This window comes from Lepidochelys kempii, chromosome 12, assembly GCF_965140265.1.
Source record: "Lepidochelys kempii isolate rLepKem1 chromosome 12, rLepKem1.hap2, whole genome shotgun sequence".
Lineage (NCBI taxonomy): Eukaryota > Metazoa > Chordata > Testudines > Cheloniidae > Lepidochelys > Lepidochelys kempii.
This window is the reverse complement of record NC_133267.1, coordinates 9,185,380-9,205,982: the sequence shown is the minus strand read 5'-3', so window position 1 is coordinate 9,205,982 and position 20,603 is coordinate 9,185,380. Positions and strand designations below refer to the sequence as shown.

Here is a 20,603-nt window from a genome sequence, read left to right as displayed (position 1 = left end):
GCCAGTAGATGGCACTCAAGAATAAGCAGCATTGTTATATACCAAAAACTGATTTTAGGGAGCAGATCCTACCTGGAGCACTTAATATGCTTCTAACTAATTTTAGGGATAGCACAGTTTCAATCAGCATCTTTTCTAGAGAGTCTTGTCTATTAGCTAGGGAGATTGATTACATTGATTACATCACTCCATTCAGTTTGCATGGATGTAACTATAGCATATTTCGTCACGGTAACTCTAAAGCCTCTGAATATCTAAAATGGACAATAGGAAGAGATAGCCATATAGCCTAACTCGGAAATATCTCTGTGTATTTGAATGCTGTAACTTTCTGGAATCTTTGCAAATTGACCTAAAAGTTCAAGAGCACTTATGGCAGTCTTCTCTATTTTCTGATATTAAGGATGATGTTCAATTTAGTTCTTCCTCATTTAAGTTCTTCCTCATCAAAACCAAATAGAAGCTCTCGCTTTCTTTTTCACTCTGTCTCAAAATAGAACCAACAAATCCAGATATCTTACTCTCTGATTAAGACTGAGACTTCCATTTTCTTAAGGAGAAAGTATCAGTAAAATGTTCTGGATAACTTTTCAAGGAAGTGTTTGGTAGCTCCCAGCACAAAACCTATGACTGATTATTGCAATGTGTGTGCATTCAGGGTCACAACCTGTTTTTTAAAATTTCCCACATATGGCATGTTGCAAACCAGATAAAATACACAGCCACTTTTTAAATATGTGAGGCATGTAGTATAGACTGAGATGAAGACACCATAGGAGAATTAATCCTAGACAATATTCCGATGTAGTTATTTGCATCCTTGCACAGATCTCTAAGGGTGTCTCTATATTTTGAGCTAGGTATGTAATGCTCAGCTCAAGGAGACATACCCACTCTAGCTTTCATGGAGCTGGTGCGCTAAAAAGAGAGTGCAGCTGCAGTAGTGAGAGTGGTGAGAGGGGCTAGCCACCCGAGTATGTGCCTAGTGTCTTGGATGGGTATGTAGTTGAGGCAGCTACCCCATCCTACCACTCGTGCTGCCATGGCTAGACTATTTTTAGCACACTAGCTAGTGTGGGTATGTCTCCCTGAGCTAGGAATTACACCCAGAGCCCAAAGTACAGACGCACCCTTAGTTTACGATCACAATAACGTTCTTTACCTGTTACCCTCTGGAGGAGATTGAAGCGACATGACATTCGGTGATGATGCTTCAGTAACATCCGATATGACTGGCCCTCCAGCAATAGCAGGACTGGTTAAGCATGAGGCAGGTTCTGTAGATGGCTGCAAAAGAAAATACAAAAGGATCAGTTTGTGATACACCAAGAAGAATTAAAGAAGTTCGTTATGTCAGTTATACATTGGCTCAGCAAGCTTGTAACAGAGATTCTGGATCATCTCCACCAAACTCCTTGCATTGCCACACATTGCCTAGTTGAACCCAGCAGCTTGGGACAGAATGGGGCATTCGATCTCCTGGACCATCCCCTGAGGTGGTGCAGCTACACCACTCCTACAGGGGGCGGTAGCTAATTGGCAAAATATAGTCCCTCCTACTGGGCATAGTCCCATTGAATTCAATGGAACTACATCTTTGGTAGTAAGAGTTTACAGGATTGGGCCCTGTGGGCAAATCCCTGCTTCTGTCACTCATGGGAGCAATTCTCTTGCAGTCAATGAGGTAGCTGGTGGAACTACTCACACAAGGAAAGTGCACACAGCATCATAATCACCTCAAACCCATCCCCCACCCAGAGGCCTACTACAATATACCTATAAAATAACTATGCCAATTGGAATGGCCGCTCCAGAGGGATTTTAATGTAGGCAGAATGGGATTAGCCACATTTAAATTTTCCAAGACCCCTTAACTTCCCCTTGGTTGAAGGATACAGACTAGGGACCGAATGGCTAGGCAGCAGTTCTGCAGAAAAGGACCTAGGGGTGACAGTGGACGAGAAGCTGGATATGAGTCAGCAGTGTGCCCTTGTTGCCAAGAAGGCCAATGGCATTTTGGGATGTATAAGTAGGGGCATAGCGAGCAGATCGAGGGACGTGATCGTTCCCCTCTATTCGACATTGGTGAGGCCTCATCTGGAGTACTGTGTCCAGTTTTGGGCCCCACACTACAAGAAGGATGTGGATAAATTGGAGAGAGTCCAGCGAAGGGCAACAAAAATGATTAGGGGACTGGAACACATGAGTTATGAGGAGAGGCTGAGGGAGCTGGGATTGTTTAGCCTGCAGAAGAGAAGAATGAGGGGGGATTTGATAGCTGCTTTCAACTACCTGAAAGGGGGTTCCAAAGAGGATGGCTCTAGACTGTTCTCAATGGTAGCAGATGACAGAACGAGGAGTAATGGTCTCAAGTTGCAGTGGGGGAGGTTTAGATTGGATATTAGGAAAAACTTTTTCACTAAGAGGGTGGTGAAACACTGGAATGCGTTACCTAGGGAGGTGGTAGAATCTCCTTCCTTAGAGGTTTTTAAGGTCAGGCTTGACAAAGTCCTGGCTGGGATGATTTAACTGGGAATTGGTCCTGCTTCGAGCAGGGGGTTGGACTAGATGACCTTCTGGGGTCCCTTCCAACCCTGATATTCTATGATTCTATGATTCTATGATCCACGAGACCTTTAAATCACCGCAAGCAACCAGGACCTTATCTTTATGTCCCAACAACTCAGCATAACACTTTCCCTCTCCAGTTACATATAGTCTTTGCTTACAGCACCCAGTGCCTGGGAATTCACCTTGTTTAAACAAATGGCATCTGTTCTGCGGTGGGCAGGGTAACCAAAGCAATCACAGGAGTTATGAGGCTATGGATTATGCAGGGCTGTTGTTGTCTCATCTGGCCAGGAGGCCTCTGTTTCTAGCTGCTCTCTGAACTTCTCCTGGCTTGGAGAGCTAGGAAGAGGGTATGGGCTGCATGTCTATATGCAGGGCCGTTTTAGGTGGGATCTTCATACTCAGAGTCCAGAGGTGGCATTTTGGGACTTGTGCTCCTTAGTCATTTAGGTGGCACCCCAGGTTATTACGGAAAGATTCCAGCTGGGAGGACTCTTACCATAGATGTAGCCCAGAACATAGTCCCCCCAGGCTACCCATGGCCAAAGACCTGGCTAGAATGACACCGGGTTGTGCTCCAGCTGTCTCTCCCTCCCTGATCACATGAGCCTGTGAGTAGTAACCAGGAAATAGCATCCAGAATCTCTCTCCCGTACTCCAGCCAGAGCCTCTTCACACTTTCATCCAGTCAGGGAACAGCAGGAAAGGGCAGCCAGAGAGCAGGATGGGCCCTCTTTCACTGCGGCATAGTGAATATTCAGATAAATAAAATGTAACTTTGCAAATCTCTCTCTCCGCAATGCATTTTTGCCACATTGGGTCACTTTTGAACATTTACTCTCATTTAAAAAAGTTACCTGGGCTAATATTCATGCACAGAAATGTCACCTTTCTCACAACGACACCATGGCAAAAAGAAGGAATGAAGCCAGTGTCCGTGTTTGAAAGCGAACCTACCGACTGAATGAAATAGGAATCATGAAGAGGGTCCACAGACAAATTTCGGCTGAACTTGGACACTTGTGGCACTGAGCTTCCATCATCTAGCATCAGAGGTCTGTAGGGAAGAAGGAGAAAAGATATTTTATCTCAGCCTTGTCTTAACTGTCTGCCACCTAAGTATGAGTGCAAGAAACATCTGAATCAGTGGTTGGCGTCAGCATGAAGCTTCTCAATGTGCGTGTCTTATTTTCTTCTGCTGTCAGGTTGTTTCCTGTCTTGTATCATGGACGGTAAAGTGAAAAGATACAGTGTAATAGCAGCTTTGGATAGATCACCAAGCACACAGGACCTTTCATGTCCATGCAGAGGACACAGGACCTTGGTTTTCCAGGTCTTAACTGAAAGATCCACACAGGGTAAATGACTCATGACTCAGAACTCTATTTATAGCCCACAGAAGACAGAAAATCTGAAACACCCCTACCAAGATTAGAAGTTGCAGTTCCACAGAGGTCTAAGTACAGTACTTCAAACCTGGGGCTTGAACCACCAAACCATCCATCCCATTGATTTTCCTTTGCACAGGCTGCAATATTTATGCTTTTAATAATTCAAATTAAGCGCTGGGAGGGGTTATATGACTAATACTAGAGAAAACCTATTACCTCAGCCATACTATTAAAGGGAAGTTCATTCTTAGTGAAAGCCCTGTCAAGCTACCAGGTTCCAGTGAGACCCAATCATCCAGTGGAGACCTTCCCAATAGCAGCTTTCACCTTCTCACCAGAAGTTTGAAAAGAAAATCTTTTCTCCATTTCAACTTTGTGTGAATTTCTGCAATTTGCCTATTTGATCCAGTTGTCTCTTCTACATTCTGTGCTCCGTTTTGCAGTTTCATCCCCATTCTGCCCAGACATGCAACATAACTCAATGCCCAAGTATTTAAATAAACCAAATTTCAGCTCAGTTAGACTGGAGTCTAAATTTTACTGTGTATTACATACACATTTCACCAGAAAGGTGGAAGGCTGATCAGAAATAAGGTATTTATTAATGAATGGAATAGAGAAAATGAATAGAATACACAGGAATGCAACTTTCCAGATAAACCGCAAGCTTAATTTTGGAGGACTGGGGGTTAATGCCAATTGCTGTTCCCCCATCCTCAGTTAAGCTTCCATTCTATATGATGTACAGTACCTAGGCCCCTGAGTCCTGATGACACTCAGGAATTATTTAAAAAGTGACAAGTGATTATGGATATCTCAATTTTGCAAGGAGTGGGGGAAATGAAATACCTTAACAGGGCTTGATTAGTACAAAGTGCTGAGCCCCCATCATCTGAAAATCAGGTCCCTTTAAGGGGTCTCAGGCTGGGACCTTGAAAACTGAGGCAACTAAAACCACTAGACGCTTTTGAAAATTTTGGCCATAATTGATCTCTCTTGGGTACTAAGATATAGCCTTCATCACCATAGTACTTGAGCACCTCACACTGATTTAGCCTTACATTACCACTGTGAAATAGGGAAGTATTACCCACATTTTGCAGATGGGGAACTGAGCCACAGAGAAATTAAGTAACTTACTTAAGGCCACACAGGATGTTTGTGGCAGAGCTAGGAACCAAGTCCCTGTCGACTACCCTAACAACAAGGCCATCCATCCTTCCTCCCCTAACAGCCTCTGTGCCTTTCTTTAGATTGCAACTGCCATGGGACAGGGAATGTCTTTGTTCTGTCTTATATGGTGTTGACCACATTGTCAGTGCTTGATAATAGTAACAAATAATAAATGAGAAAAAGGCCAATGGGCAGCTGGAAGTCCAAGTGGAGAGATTTCTTAGGTGGAGTCCAGTTGTTTTACTCTGGAAAGAACAATGGGGAATGTTTTGAATTGGCGTACAGGAAACTGACTATTTCAGGAACCCTTAGCATGTTATTTTTTAAAAAGCAGCCAAGCATATTAATCTCCTTGAAAACCAGAACCTGATGCTGAATGGCAGATAGCTGAGCTTGCAAGGGGTTACAAATCCTCCTAACAATGAACTGACCTATAGGTCTAACTTTATAGGTTAGCCCATTCTTTCTGCATCCTCTTTTCATTGAGTTTCCTCCTCATTGCTAACATTTAAAACAAAACAAACAAACAAACAGTAAAACCCAACACTTGCCTGGCTTCTTCCTCTCATTTTCTTGTTTTAAAGAGAAATTGGCTCTAGTTCTCCTAGATCAGCTGCTTGGTTAGTCAACTAGAGCTCGGAAACACAGGAGGCCTATAGGGTTATACCCATTACATCTAGCAAAAACAAGTGTGTCTTTATCTTTGTGTATTTCCATGCACCATCTAAACTTCGTAAGTTTTGTAAGTAAAATTATGTTCAAACCAGAGAGGACTACCATCTTCTAGAGGTTATGGTCAGTGCCTGACTTCAATAACACTGCAGCCTCTGTGCTTTGCCTAGGCTTGGTGTAGAATACCAATTAGCTTCCCAGTCCCGAAGAAGAGCTCTGTGCAAGTTCGAAAGCGTCTCTCTCACCAATAGAAGTCGGTCCAATAAAAGACATTACCTCACCCATCTTGTCCCTCTAATATCCTGGAACCAACATGCCTAACACAATGCTGCATACAACATAGAAGCAGGCAGAGAGTGCTTACCTCAGGGCTCAATATGTTAGTACTTCTTAGACAGACTTCATGACCTTACCACTAGCTAACTGCAGCTCGAACCCTTAATCGGCCAGATCCCCCGAGTGGCTGAGCTGCATTGCCAGGACTGCTCTTAAGCCCAGCGGTAGCACTCGGGCAGCGGCTGTCCAAGGCTTATGCCTACATCTGCAATCATTCCTGTGCCTGCCTTGTGCCCAGCTTGCTCCACCACTGTTCCTGCTTTGTTCTGAGTCCTATGGCTGCCTTGCCCCTGCTCTGCTCCCCACCTTGGTTCTGGACTCTTGGGTCCTGATCCTTGGCTCTGGTTCCTGGATCTTGACTCTGGCTCTGACTACCAGGCTGGTCCATGACACATTCAAAGACAATGTCCTTTTTAACAAGATGCTTTCATTTAAGAACCACAGCAAGCTGCAAAGCAGAGAGCAGAGTCCCTTGCCATGTGCTTGGTATTCTCGTTGCCAGGAGCCAGAAAATATCATTTCCTAGTAACTTCAATTCATCCTAATTCACAGAAGTGCTTCCTCTCGTGTCTGAATGCTGTCACTGCAGCTACCATAGATCATAAATAGAGATGAGTTCAAACTGGAAGACAAGATCCACCTACCCATGAACTTGGAGAAGTTTGTGTTTGGGTCTGGATACAAACTTGACAACTCAGGCCCATCTTACACAGACTTTACATAGAGCCAGAGGGCACAGACCTGCAAGTTACAGAAGCTCTCAACAAGGGGTGAGTTCTCAACTAACACTCATAGCCAAGAACTGATATACCAGCTTCTCCTCTCACTCACTCCCCCGATACAGTGGTGTACCTTAACTGCCTTCGGTGGAGCTATTCCAGATTTATACTGGTTTAAGTTAGAGTGAAATCAGGCCAAGTCTCTTTTCAGCCCATCACTGTGGTATCCAAGCACTTCGAATGAAATTCACCTCTATGCCGAGGGCCAGCACGCGGCCCATTTAAGACCTCAAGATAAAGCCTGAATTTGACCCTTTGCGCAGGGCTGAATTTTACCCTAACAACATATGCTTATTCCCAAGGATCTATTGCAATAATAAAGAGCAAGTCCCACGAGATGTACATGCCATCAGTGACTTCCACACAGCAGTAATTTACCCTTAAGATTATAGTTGTAGAAGCAGCATCGGTAACCTAGGTGCAACCTGAAATATTTTATATGCATCCAAGTTCAGCAACCCTATTTTAATTAACTGATTATTTTAATTAGCTAGGGCCCAATCCTGCTCCCATTGATTTTAATGGGAAAATGTCCATTGGCTTCAAAGGGAGCCGGATCAAGCCGTCAGTTAGTTAGGTTGTCCCTCTTTCAGCTCACTCTGTGTTACGAAAAGAAAGGTCAGAGCAAGCTGACGTGGTGGTTCTCTAAAGGCCACTGAATGAGGACTGTCAGCAGGTCTGACTCAGCAGTTCTGCCCCATTCATTTGTTATCGCCATGGTGCCTGAGTCAGGTGACCTCCCACCCCACTCTGAGCTGAGCTGGTGTTTTTAATGAAGTGTGAGCATTATCCGTCCGTGTGCATGTGTGCACGCCACACAAGGGTACGTACAGTTTTCTCTTTATCCCAGCGCCGCTGGGGTTTGATTGGAGCTGGCCGAACAGAAACTGAATCAGCTGTTGGGGAGATCAAAGTCAGGTGTTAATCAGCAGTGGCCCAGCATTCCACACTCCAGAGCACCTTTCTTATCATGTACATTCCCCCATTTCACCGAAACCCCAAAGAAATGGGATCTGCCATGCAGAATATAGAATCATAGAAATGGTGGGCTGGAAGGGTCCCGTGCTGAGGTAGGACCAAGCAGACCATCCCTGACAGGTGTTTGTCAAACCTGTTCTCTAAAAGCTCCAATGACCAGGATTCCCCAGCCTCCCTTGGAAGCCTATCCCAGAACTGAAACTACCCATAGAGTTAGAAAGTTTTTCCTAGTATGGGGTGGAACATCCGAATCAGAATGTATGAAATGACCGAGCCTGAAAAGGTTTAGGAGCAATCTGCATACTTAAAACTCGTGGGCCTGATTTCCAGGTAGCGTTTCTGTGCGTGGAATTATGCACCTTCTTTGCATCCACGCTGCCAGATGCACATGAACAGGACTAGCTCGCTCGCCATGTGCATACACAGTCCCCAACTAGCCCCATCATATCTGGTAGTATGCGTGCAAATAAGCACATAATTGCGTGTGCATCAATGCACACAGATCGGCTTGACCAGAATCAATCTCTATATAAGGTAATGGGCTATTTACAGATTAAAAGGCAATACCCTACAGGTGGTCGTCCCGGATTGGGGGTCTCAGCCATTTCTGCTGGATTTTTAACCCTATTGAGCTCAGAATCGACATTTCAGGACACTAACCATAATGCAAGAATGCTTTCGTAGTGAGAAATCCTTCATCAGAAGACAGCTGACTCAAGCCTAATGTAACACTTTTAAAGCAGGCCAAGTACAAACAGCGTATTAGCATCATGTCTTGCATCCATCGCTTGCTTGTTTCTTGCAGTACAAGAAAGAGAGCAGCGAAAACGCAACTACAGTGCCTCAGTGCAGCGACTGCCATTAGAAACCATACAGCTCTGCCTATCCATGGAGATAACATTGCTGTAGTAGCTGTGATATTCCTGTTCTTCGCATTGACTTCAGCAGGGGCAGGCTCAAGGATCTTATGCTTAGGACTAGGCAGTGCAACCTTTTCTCCCCTTGGTGAGTCCCGCCTCACTCACTGACCACAGTGGTGCTACTTGTGTGTGTAAGCACTCACCGATGGGAGGGAGGGTTGCACAATCTAGGGCATGTACAGGCTTTGTGATGATTTTACTGTGACTTGCACAAAGAGCTAGGGAGAAATCTGGGCAAGCCCAAAAGTCTGTAGTTGACACCCATAGTCCAAGGCATTAATGATGAGGACTATCTCCATACAAAATGGAAATATAAATGATCCATCTTCCTCCCATTGAAACCAGTGAGCGCTTTGCCCCTGATTTCAGTGTAAGCAGGATCCAGCTCAAAGTGCCTGTGACTCCCCTACATATATTGCGTCCTAAAGTCACTGTGATCACTAAGGAGCAATACAAATTCATCTGCTTAAGGATTTTACTCTTCTTTGTACATGGGCACAGAACTAGATGCTAAGTCTGAGCTTCCCCAATGCCATCCCGGGGCTGCACGGCTGTAAAACCAGATGTAGCCAAAGGTGATACAATTCTCTGCCTCTCAGGCAGAGCTCCTATTAGCACTCAGGGGAGCCATGTGCAATGCAATTAGGAAAGAGGGAAAATACATACACGACAATGATAGAGGCTGAACAAAATATAACGTAGGCTCTGGACAGGAATAGGGAGACTTAACTACATCTATCTGATAGTCTGCATAACACAGTTCAATACAACTTTACAGTTATCTGAGCCGAGCTAGTCTGATCACTACCTTGTTGATCACTTTCTGTTGCTGAGAATGATTCTGCCTGAGAGATACAACTTCCCGCCACAGGACTTCATTCTGTCTGAAAGGAAAACAGAAACATCCCCTGAACACACAGACATCCCCACACACAGGCGTTGCGTTTGCTGCCGTGGCCGACTGCGTGTGACTTTTATCTTTTCTTAAAACCCCAGATGCTGGAGACATGATTATCTGAGCGTCTCAACCTTCATATTATATATATTTAAAACAAGTAGTTGGCCTTCATGGTTGCAGAGAAACCTTGAGAATACAACCCCCAAAAGGTTCAACAAACGTAAGGCAAATAAAAAGAATATAAAATCTTTGTGATTTCTGACTGGTTTGGGTTGGCAATACTATACTTCTTTCCACTTCAACTGAAATGGCACTCCTGTAAATTCAATCCCTCCCAACCCAATGAGATATTATTATTAAAGGGTCATATTTCAAAGGAGCCTCTAAAATTGTGTCTGCAAATCAAATTGTCCACATACACACATAGCTTGTATGCAAACACAGGTTTTATGTGAGCCGTTTTATAGGCTCTCTCAAAAATTTGGCCTCAAGGGTCTTCTTTTTAACACTAAGAACTACGTGAATACAGCACGGAGGCTCCATCCTCAGCTGATGTTTCTGTACCTTCATTGTGCAGCGGTCTCAGAACAGCCATCGTTCTCAGTGCCTTAGAACTTGGCACAAGATAAATTATAGACAGAGCTGGTTGAGTAATTCATTGGGAAAAAATACCCAGTGAATACAGCCCTATTATTTGCCCACTACTCATTTGTGACTGTATCCTGATACCATTATTTATAGGCATTTGTGGAACAGTTTGGATGTACAATTTTTCAGCCTGTGGGCTGTGTGCAATCCATTCATGTTGACTGTTCACTTCTCATTATTTGTGGTATGTGATTTTAATTCGTTTAATGCAATTTTTAAATTCCTTTTATAAATTCAAAATGGAAAGGAAGACCAAAACCCAATACTTCATTGGACATAAAACAAATGTTTATAGCACAGAAGGGATTCATTTTAAAGATCACTTCATTGGATATACAGAATGGAACATATAGTAAGAAGATATATATATATATATACACATACAGAGAAGGTGGAAGTTGCCATACAAACTGTAAGAGGCTAATTAATTAAGATGAGCTATTATCAGCAGGAGAAAACCTACTGACTGCTATACTTACCTACATGCCTCCAGCTTCCATCCAGGACACACCACACAATCCATTGTCTACAGCCAAGCTCTAAGATACAACCACATTTGCTCCAATCCCTCAGACAGAGACAAACACCTACAAGATCTCTATCAAGCATAAAACTACAATACCCACCTGCTGAAGTGAAAAAACAGATTGACAGAGCCAGAAGAGTTCCCAGAAGTCACCTACAGGACAGGCCCAACAAAGAAAACAACGGAACGCCACTAGCTGTCACCTTCAGCTCCCAACTAAAACCCCTCCAACGCATCATCAAAGATTTACAACCTATCCTGAAAAATGATCCCTCACTCTCACAGATCTTGGGAGACAGACCAGTCCTCACTTACAGACAACCCCCCAACCTGAAGCAAATACTCTCCAGCAACCACATACCACACAACAAAAACACTAACCCAAGAACCTATCCTTGCAACAAAGCCCGATGCCAACTCTGTCCACATATTTATTCAAGTGACACCATCATAGGACCTAATCACATTAGCCACACCATCAGGGGTTCATTCACTTGCACATCTACCAATGTGATATATGCCATCGTGTGCCAGCAACGCCCCTCCGCCATGTACATTGGCCAAACTGGACAGTCTCTACGCAAAAGAATAAATGGACACAAATCTGACATCAGGAATCATAACATTCAAAAACTGGTAGGAGAACACTTCAACCTCTCTGGCCACTCAGTAAAAGATTTAAGGGTGGCAATTTTGCAACAGAAAAGCTTCAAAAACAGACTCCAACGAGAAACTGCTGCGCTTGATACAAACTAGATACCATTAACTTGGGTTTGAATAGAGACTGGGAGTGGCTGGCTCATTACACATATTGAATCTATTTCCCTAAGTATCCTCACACCTTCTTGTCAACTGTTTAAATGGGCCATCTTGATTATCACTACAAAAGTTTTTTTTCTCCTGCTGATAATAGCTCATCTTAACTAATTAGCCTCTTACAGTTTGTATGGCAACTTCCACGTTCTCTGTATGTATGTGTATATATATCTCTTCTTACTATATGTTCCATTCTATGCATCCGATGAAGCGGGCTGTAGCCCACGAAAGCTTATGCTCTAATAAATTTGTTAGTCTCTAAGGTGGCACAAGTACTCCTGTTCTTTTTGTGGATACAGACTAACACGGCTGCTACTCTGAAACCAGTCATTTTAAAGATCGTATTGGATGTGCAGGATATAATTCCCAGAGATCCATAGGTCTTACAAATACTCCCCAGGGTTTGCAACTATGTCATGAAGCAGACACGTAGGAGCAATGTGCATGTGATCAACTCACTGCTTCATGTCCTGCATTTGACACTCCATGTTCTCCTGCTGACTTCTCAGAATCTGGACTTCGTAGAGCAACCTGCTGAGATCCTCCTGGCGCATCTTCGTTTCCTCACTTTTCACAACAGATACCTGAGAAGAGCACATCGGGCAGAATTTACTACTGCAAGATGTTATGCACAGGGATAAGAGTTTTGCAATGGTTTCTAAGCAGGAGTATCAGCTACAGCCTGGGCTATTAAGTGATGACATATTGGAACAGGAGACACAGTTTTAAGAGTCTGGGGTGGCCTCAAAGAGACATAGCTAGGGGCATTGGAAAGTAAATAGAGGCTGAAGAGCATGAAAAATACTTTAATAGTGAGGTCTATTAGGCTAGGGACTAGCATCCTAGTAGCTGTGGTAGAAGACCCACCACTGGAGTTATTTAATACTGAACTGGACAAAAAAGTACAAAAAAGGATCAATACAGCACTAGCACAAAGGAGCTGAACTAGATGATCTACCCCGGCCTTCTACACCCCTAACGTCAGCAATTCTAGGAAGTGAGGTTAGCTAATGGTGCAAGCTTTCTAGCAGCCTTCCATCACCCTGCCCATTCCTCTAATGGCACCATTAGACCCCACGCACATCAGCGCCCCAGGAGAGGAGGTGCAGCTGTCACTCAATTCCCACCTTCCTTTTGATGTGTTCCAAGAGGTGTTCGTGGCCTTGTAGGAAATAAAGATGCTGGAACTCAGTATCATCACGTTCAGGCTTGACAAGGCCACCCTGCTCTATATTTACCACTTTCCTGAAGCCATCTAAATGTAAACAGAACTGGTGAGAACCATGTAGAGCATATAGATTGGGAAGAACAAAGAATCCCAATGTCTGAATTAGACTTTCCCGCACTTACCCACTGATTTTCAAGTGTAGTTTCCTTTTCCCTGCTCCCAATTTCTGCCTGAGTGTTGTCCTAGATATTGTAAATATGCTGCAAGGAGCAAACCCTTCACTGGTTAGCTCACATGGTCCTTAACATGCCAGTCACAGAGATGGGCCTGAAACACTAATTTGTTTGGACAAATATGCCTCAAACCCCAAAGAGGAGGCACCTGATGCTGAGATGGTAGTACAGCCTCTACAATCAATTCAACCCGGCACCTCTCTGCTGAATGGGGCTGCTAATTAGTGCCAGTTGTAACGATGATGGCCCTTGTTTGTTACCAACTTGCCCATTAGCACTCATTCCACATGGACTACTGAATGGATCTTGGATAGAAACAATTTTTTAACCTAGGCTGAGTTTAAACTGCTGGCCTGCAGTCGAAAGGGCCATTTCTAATCCTCATGCGAACTTCCGCAGCCCACCTCACTTTGAAAAGCTTGTGTGAAAAATAAAAATGTAATTAAGGCTGGAGTTCATCACCAGACAGAGGGCCAGCACCTCTTACATTCTATTTAAGACCTTAAAATAGGACATACAAGTGCATAGGTGTTGTGCTGGCCTCTGCACTGGGGGGAATTTCACCCCCTAAATCCAGCACCTACTAGTGGGATATTTTGTTACCCAAAAAACACTCACGACACAGATCACATGTTCTGTAGTTGCTTGAGGATTTTTAGGAATGGGACACGTGAAATGCTGTGGAACTTCAACCGGTGCTTTAAAATATTAATACCTTTCCGATGCATTAAAAACAAAGACAGCAAGACAGATAGTGTTGCCCCTAGCAGCTAGATTCATAGATACTAAGGTCAGAAGGGACCATTATGATCATCTAGTCCGACCTCCTCCACAACGCAGGTCACAGAATCTCACCCACCCACTCCTGCAAAAAACCTCACGCCTATATCTGTGCTATTGAAGTAGTTTAAAGACTTCAAGGAGCAGAGAATCCTCCAGCCAGTGACCCGTGCCCCATGCTACAGAGGAAGGTGAAAAACCTCCAGGGCCTCTTCCAATCTGCCCTGGAGGAAAATTCCTTCCCGACCCCAAATATGGCGATCAGCTAAACCCTGAGCATATGGGCAAGATTCACCAGCCAGATAGCTAGTCACTGCTTGGGGCCCTGTGGGTGTTCCAGCTGGAAGATGAAATTGGAGGTAAGCAGGTATTTCTTTGGTGCAGTTTTGTTTATTTACACAGAATTTGCAAAGCCCCGTGTCTCTGAATGCAGCAGGAATCAAATGGCAGGAAACAACTTCTTTTACTCACAGTACCAAGAGCACCCTTTTCAGTCTGCACCCCAGACCTATAAACCTCTCTCAAGGTTTCTTTCAGGGTCAGCTCTCAGCTGGTCCTTCTGGACCTCTCTCTCTCTCAATCTCTGTCTTTTTTGTTGGTTCTCAGTTTCTTTGTTTTCTGCCTTCCCTCACTTCCCCCTCCCCCTGCCATATACCCAGAGGTGAAAGTAAGCTGGTACGCCTCAGTACAGCGTACTGGCAAGAGCCAGTGTGCCGTACCAGGATGGATCGACTTCCCAAGTCGCAATTTAAAGGGCCTGCGGCTCCCAGCAGCAGCTGGAGCCCCTGGCCCTTTAAATTACTGCCAGAGCCCTGCTGCCGGAGCCCTGGGGTAGCGGCGGCGGGGCTCTGGGGATGATTTAAAGGGCCCAGGGCTCCGGCCGCCGCTACCACCCAGGGCCCTTTAAACCGCTGCCAGAGCCCCCGGCTGCCGCTGTTACCCCGGAGAGGGGGAAGGAGGCACTTGCCGGTACAGGGTGGGCCGGGGCTGGCTCTGACCTCCCCCAGCCCCGCTGAGCCCTGGGACCTCTACGCCTGGCAGTTCATAGCCCTGGTGCCTCTGGGCTTGCTGCATCAGTTATGCAAGTAAAAAAGTTACCTGAGCCCTGGCACCTAATTGCCTGAGCCCCAGTACCTCTTTCATTGCAAATTAAGCACTGCACTTACCCTTCCCCAAAATGATATTCAGCAAAGCTCCTGGACAGTTGATGCACTCCTTTTGACTTAGGTCGGGCTTATGCTTACAATTGTGTTAACTATAGGGTGAGTTCACACTAGAGTGTCTCAATCCCATGACAAGGTGTCACCCAGCTGATAACAATAGTTTACCTGCCATAGTGAAAAATACCCAATAAATTTTCAAATCTGTTTTCCTTTTTCCCCCATGAAGCTGTTCTTCATAGTTTTGGCAGGCCTGGAAGTAACAAAATACTAGGAAGGGCTAGACCAGTTCTTACAAAATCTCCACTCTGATTTTTTGACCACAGAGATTTAGTAGGAGATTTTCAAAGGTAAAAATCAGGTAGGTGCCATTAACTTTCAGCAAGAGTTTGGCACCTCGCTGCCCTTTGTGCCTCTGAAAATCTTTCCCTTGGATGCTTGTGTTCACTTATCTAAACCACTTATCTAAACCATACCTGGGACTCTTGATATTGGCCTGAACTATAAGCTGTGCCATAATATACTATATAACATAGGGAAAAGTGTATTAAGTGACCAGTCAAGGGGCAAATAAAAACTGGTTTTCTAACAAAAATGACCTCCTACTAATGACGGAGGAGAATTGTCCTCAGTACAACCAAACCCTGGGCACGGGTGAAGATCATGCTTTTAAGATTCTGCTACAGGGCAAGAACGTCCAATAGGGTTTCCGAAAATTCTGATGTAACATGTTATATAAAGCAAATAACAAATGATGTGTCATCAGACTGAATATAAGCCAAAAACTTTGGAACGGAAACTTCGTTAATTTACAATATACAATTTAAAGTAACCTGTGTACTCTAATATAAATACACCACAAGGAAATCTCACCCCTGCGTTCTGATAACAAGCCTTTCTCATGACCTATGAATTCATCAGAAGCCTTTAATCAATCTGCAGCCTTCTATAACAATTCTTTATCTATGGGGCACAGCCTTCTGTCTTTACAAGGGAAGGTCTTCATTTAGACACATAATTCAGGCCACACACAGTTGGCACTATCTCATTTATATTATTGTACATTAATTGCTTCAGAAATGCTAAAACTTAATATGAAGGGTAAGGCAAAATTATTTAAGAAAAATAATTTAATCCATTTCAGTTTTCTTGTGTCCTTCACTTTGAGCCTGTGTGGAAAACGGAGTCATACCTGGGTCTTGGCTCTTATACTTAAATGTATCTATTATTCTTATGCTTATTTTATTCCCTTCTTTCCCAGATGATGTCTCCATTACAGCGCACTCAGGCATTGGAGTTTTACTTACACATGTTCAGCTGCCGGACGAAGCTGGCCATGTTGTTGTGTTTGAAATATTTAGGCAGCACCTCCTTGGCAAACTGACCTTGATCAAAAACGTGGAAGCTGGTGCCATTCTGCAGAGAAGATACGAAGAAAAGAAAAAATTCACACGGTAATTCTGGAATCCCCAGAGGCATGTGCGAGCCAATGAAATGGGAGGTGGCCAGATGGAGTTAATTAGTTAGAGACATGACTGTCAAGGTGTAATAAGGTGATCAGATACAATGGGGTTGAGATGCAATTGTGGCGAGTATGGGGGAGTAGTGTGATCCAGTGGATAGGATACCGAACTCAGGAAACCTGGGCTCTATTCTGGGCTCTGCCACTGGCTTACAGGGTGACCTCGGGCAAGTCACTTCCCTGCTCTATGCCTCAGTTTCCCCAACTGCAAAATGGAGATAATGATATGGACTTCCTTTCTAAGGTGCCTTGAGATGGACTGAGGAAAACTTATATTATTATTGCATGGTAGTTATACCTAGACAGATTGTTTCCATGGGACTTCGACTTCAAGGCTTCCTTTCTGTGCAGACATGAGTATGGCAAAGCCATGCATGCTGGGACACAAAGCTGAGTGTATGTGCCAACCAACAAGAAGGTGGAGGAAGTAACTAGGGGAACAGCCATTTTAGACTTCATTCTGACTCACAGAGGAACTGGTTGCAAATCAGAAGGTTGAAGACAGCTTGGGGGGGTGAAAGTGATCATGAAATGACAAATGTCATGATTTTTAGGAAAGGAACAGCAGAATAGGGACAGTAGATTTCCAAAAGGCAGACTTAAACAAAGTCAGAGAACTGGTAGGTAAGGTCCCCTGGGAAAAAAATCTAATGGAAAAAAGGAGTTCAGGAGAGCTGGGAGTTTTTCAAAGAGACAATATTAAAGGTGCAACAGCAAACTATCCCATGCAAAGGAAAGATAGGAAGAATAGTAAGAGGCCAACATGGCTTCATCATTAAAGAATATTTAGGTAAATTGGATATATGCAAGTCAGCAGGGCCTGATGAAATTCATCCTAGAGCATTGAAGGGACTAGCTGAACAGATCTCAGAACCATTAGAGATTATCTTCAAGAACTCATGGAGGATTGGTGAGGTGTAAGAGGACTGGAGAAAGACAAACATACTGCCTATCTTTAAAAAGGAAAACAAAGAGGACCCAGGGAATTATAGACCAGTCAGCCTAACTTCAATACCTGGAAGGACACGGGAGCAAAAGATTAATCAATCAATTGGTAAGCACCTAGAGGATAATAAAGAATGGACAGCATGGATTTGTCAAGAAAAAATCATGCAAAACCAACCTAATTTCCTTTTTTGACAGAGTTACTGGCCTAATGGAGGTAGGGAAGCAGTAGACAGGATATATATTGATTTCAGTAAGGCATTTGACACAGTTGCACGTGACATTCTCATATGCAAACTAGGGAAATATGGTCGAGATGAAATTACAATAAGGTGGGTGCATAACTGGTTGAAACATCATACTCAAAGTATAGTTATCAATGCTTTGCTACCAAAATAGGGGGACGTATCTAACTGGGTCCTACAGGGGTCTTTCCTAGGTCCGGTAATATTCAATAATGATTTGGACAATGGAGTGGAGAGTATGCTTCTAAAATTTGTGGGGGAGGGGTTGCAAGCACTTTGGAAGACAGGAATTCAATTAGAATTCAAACTGACCTTTAGAATTGGTCTGAAATCAACAAGATTAAAGACAAATGCAAAGTACTACACTTAGGAAAGAAAAATCAAATGCACAGCTAGAAAATGGGGACTAACTGGCTGGGCAGTAGTAGTGCTGGAAAGGATCTGGGGGTTACAGTGGATCACACATCAAAGATGAATCTGCAATGTGATGCAGCTGAAAAAAAGGCAAATATCATTCTGGGGTGTATTATCAGGAATGTCACATGTAAAACAGAGGAGATAATTGTCCCACTCTACTCAGCACTGGTAAGGCCTCAGCTGGCGTACTGTGACCAGTTCTGGGTGCCACACTTTAGGAAAGATGTGGACAAATTGCAGAGTCTAGAGGACAGCAACAAACATGATAAAAGATTTAGAAAACCTGACCTACGAGGAAAGATTAAAAAAACTGGGTATGTTTAGTCTTGAGAAGACTCGTGGTGGGAGGGGAAGAATTTGATAACAGTCTTTAACTATGTTAATGGCTGTCAAAGAAGATGGGGATCAATTGCTCACCATGTCCACTGAAGGTAGGACAAAAAGCAATGGGCTTAATTTGCAGCAAAGGAGATTTAGGTTAGATATTTAGAAAAACTTTCTATCTCGGTAGTTAAGCTCTGGAATAGGCTTCGAAGGGAGGTTGTCATAGAATCATAGAGTATTAGGGTTTGAAGGGACCTCAGGAGGTCATCTAGTCCAGCCCCCTGCTCAAAGCAGGACCAATCCGCAATTTTTTTGCCCCACATGCCTAAATGGCCCCCTCAAGGATTGAGCTCACAATCCTGGTTTAGCAGGCCAATGTTCAAACCACTCAGCTATCCCTCACTTTCTGTTTAGAGATAGAAATGCAACTTACATCCCATCCCAGGCAGTCTGAATGAAAACTGTGCTGAACAATGTTCCAGTAGCTAAAAACATGACAAAGAGGCTGGCATCAAAATAGTTTTTTTTGAAGTCTGCTTTAATTATAGTTCCTTTTGTGGAAAGTGAGTTTATAAACACATCATCTTGGATAATTCTCTGCTGAAAAATAAATCATGTCTACTTGTAACAACTGTTAATAAAGTCAAGTGCACAATAGGATTTCAAAATGCTATAGAGTCAAACAATGTTAGTCCTTTAATTGCACTTAGCGTTTAAAAGCCACAAATGATAAACAGTAAGAAACATCACACAAATAAAAACAAACCTCTTAAAAATAAAAATAGACAAACTGCCAATAGACATGCATGTCACCTTGTCCACCATACATAATAGTTCAAGTGCTTAGTAAAAATGACAAGTGATTTGGGGACCCAACTTGAGATGCCTTAAAGGAGCTTGATTTTGAGAGGGTTGGTACTTATTTTCAGAAAATCAGGCCCATTTAAGGTGTCAAGCTGGACACCCAATAATCAAGGACACCCCTCCCCCCAAGTCATTAGTCACTGGGAAAATCTTGGCCTCTCCAACACAAATGTGTATCTATAAAAGTCTCTCTAAAGAACATTCGGTCTTTTTTAGTTAACCAGCTAATGCTGGCAAGGTACTTTGAAAATGTAAAGTGCTAGATAAATGCTACAGAATATAATCTTTTAGATACTTTGGACTTGTTTTTGTCCTGCTGACATGTGCGGTTTAAGTGACCTCCGGTATTAGCTGTACTTACAGTGCTCCAGCAAATTAGATGGTTTGTTTCAGGATCTTCCACCAGCGTCCACAGTTTAGTCAGGAATGCTGGCACATTACTGGAGTATCCATCCATTGCCAGGGAACTGGGTGACTCTTGCATAGCTTTTCAATGTTTTAGTTACACTAACTCCATCTCTTTCAATATGCCTGTCTCGCCGTGCGTGTGGGTCACAGGGAGACTGAACCATTTAGTTTCATCCAGGTCCAGCTGACAGTAGGCCCCCACTGAGTCACATCAGCAGTGCTGTTCGCACTCTTAAAAACTCAGCACAATGCAACGGCATCACCAGCCCCAGAGAACAATGCACAGAATTAAAATGCACTGCAGTCGATCGCACAATGCTGTGAATAAACATGCAGTGTCATGCAAAGAGAACACATGCTGTACACCTTAGGCTGGGAGGCTAGCAAATCACTGGAATGAATTAAGAAAACACCTGGCTGGCATGTTTGCAGGATGCCAGGAAGCAGTGACACTGGATTGTGAAGGTACTGAGTTTAAACATTAGTTAGGAGACTCCTTGTTCTGAATGTTGGCACCCAGAGATAGGCAAAATCAAGGCCGGTTTTTAGTGTGCGAAACCTTATTCAGGCTGGGCAAAACCAAAGCTGAGTCCCACATTACCTGAATCCCAGAGTGCAGCGAGCTTTGGATAAACAGCTCTGGATTGGGTGAAAATAGAGGATGAAAATAGATAGGCCCCAGATGCCACAATCTGCTTTATTATTATTCCAGGTGTTTCACCCACTGCTAGTTATGAGCAGCTGGATTCATTTGGCCCAGACTCTGAAGCCCTTATTCATGTTGGTGAGCACTTACTCACCCGAGTACTCTCATTGGCTTCCATGGGAC

At 43.7% G+C, this 20,603-nt stretch overlaps 1 protein-coding gene across 1 annotated transcript in view; it reads right to left on the bottom strand.

The window, feature by feature from the left end:
- Nucleotides 1-20,532, bottom strand: part of HSF4 (heat shock transcription factor 4) — a 32,997-nt gene extending 12,465 nt beyond the window's left edge. Inside the window, exons 1-8 of the mRNA XM_073307503.1 lie at nt 19,728-20,532; nt 16,357-16,465; nt 12,836-12,963; nt 12,168-12,292; nt 9,629-9,704; nt 7,754-7,818; nt 3,529-3,628; nt 1,163-1,287 (exon numbers count right to left, since the gene is read on the bottom strand). Coding sequence (XP_073163604.1) covers nt 1,163-1,287; nt 3,529-3,628; nt 7,754-7,818; nt 9,629-9,704; nt 12,168-12,292; nt 12,836-12,963; nt 16,357-16,465; nt 19,728-19,850 — 851 coding nt within the window. The 5' untranslated portion in view covers nt 19,851-20,532. The remainder of the gene's footprint in view (nt 1-1,162; nt 1,288-3,528; nt 3,629-7,753; nt 7,819-9,628; nt 9,705-12,167; nt 12,293-12,835; nt 12,964-16,356; nt 16,466-19,727) is intronic.
- Nucleotides 20,533-20,603: the final 71 nt, after the last annotated feature.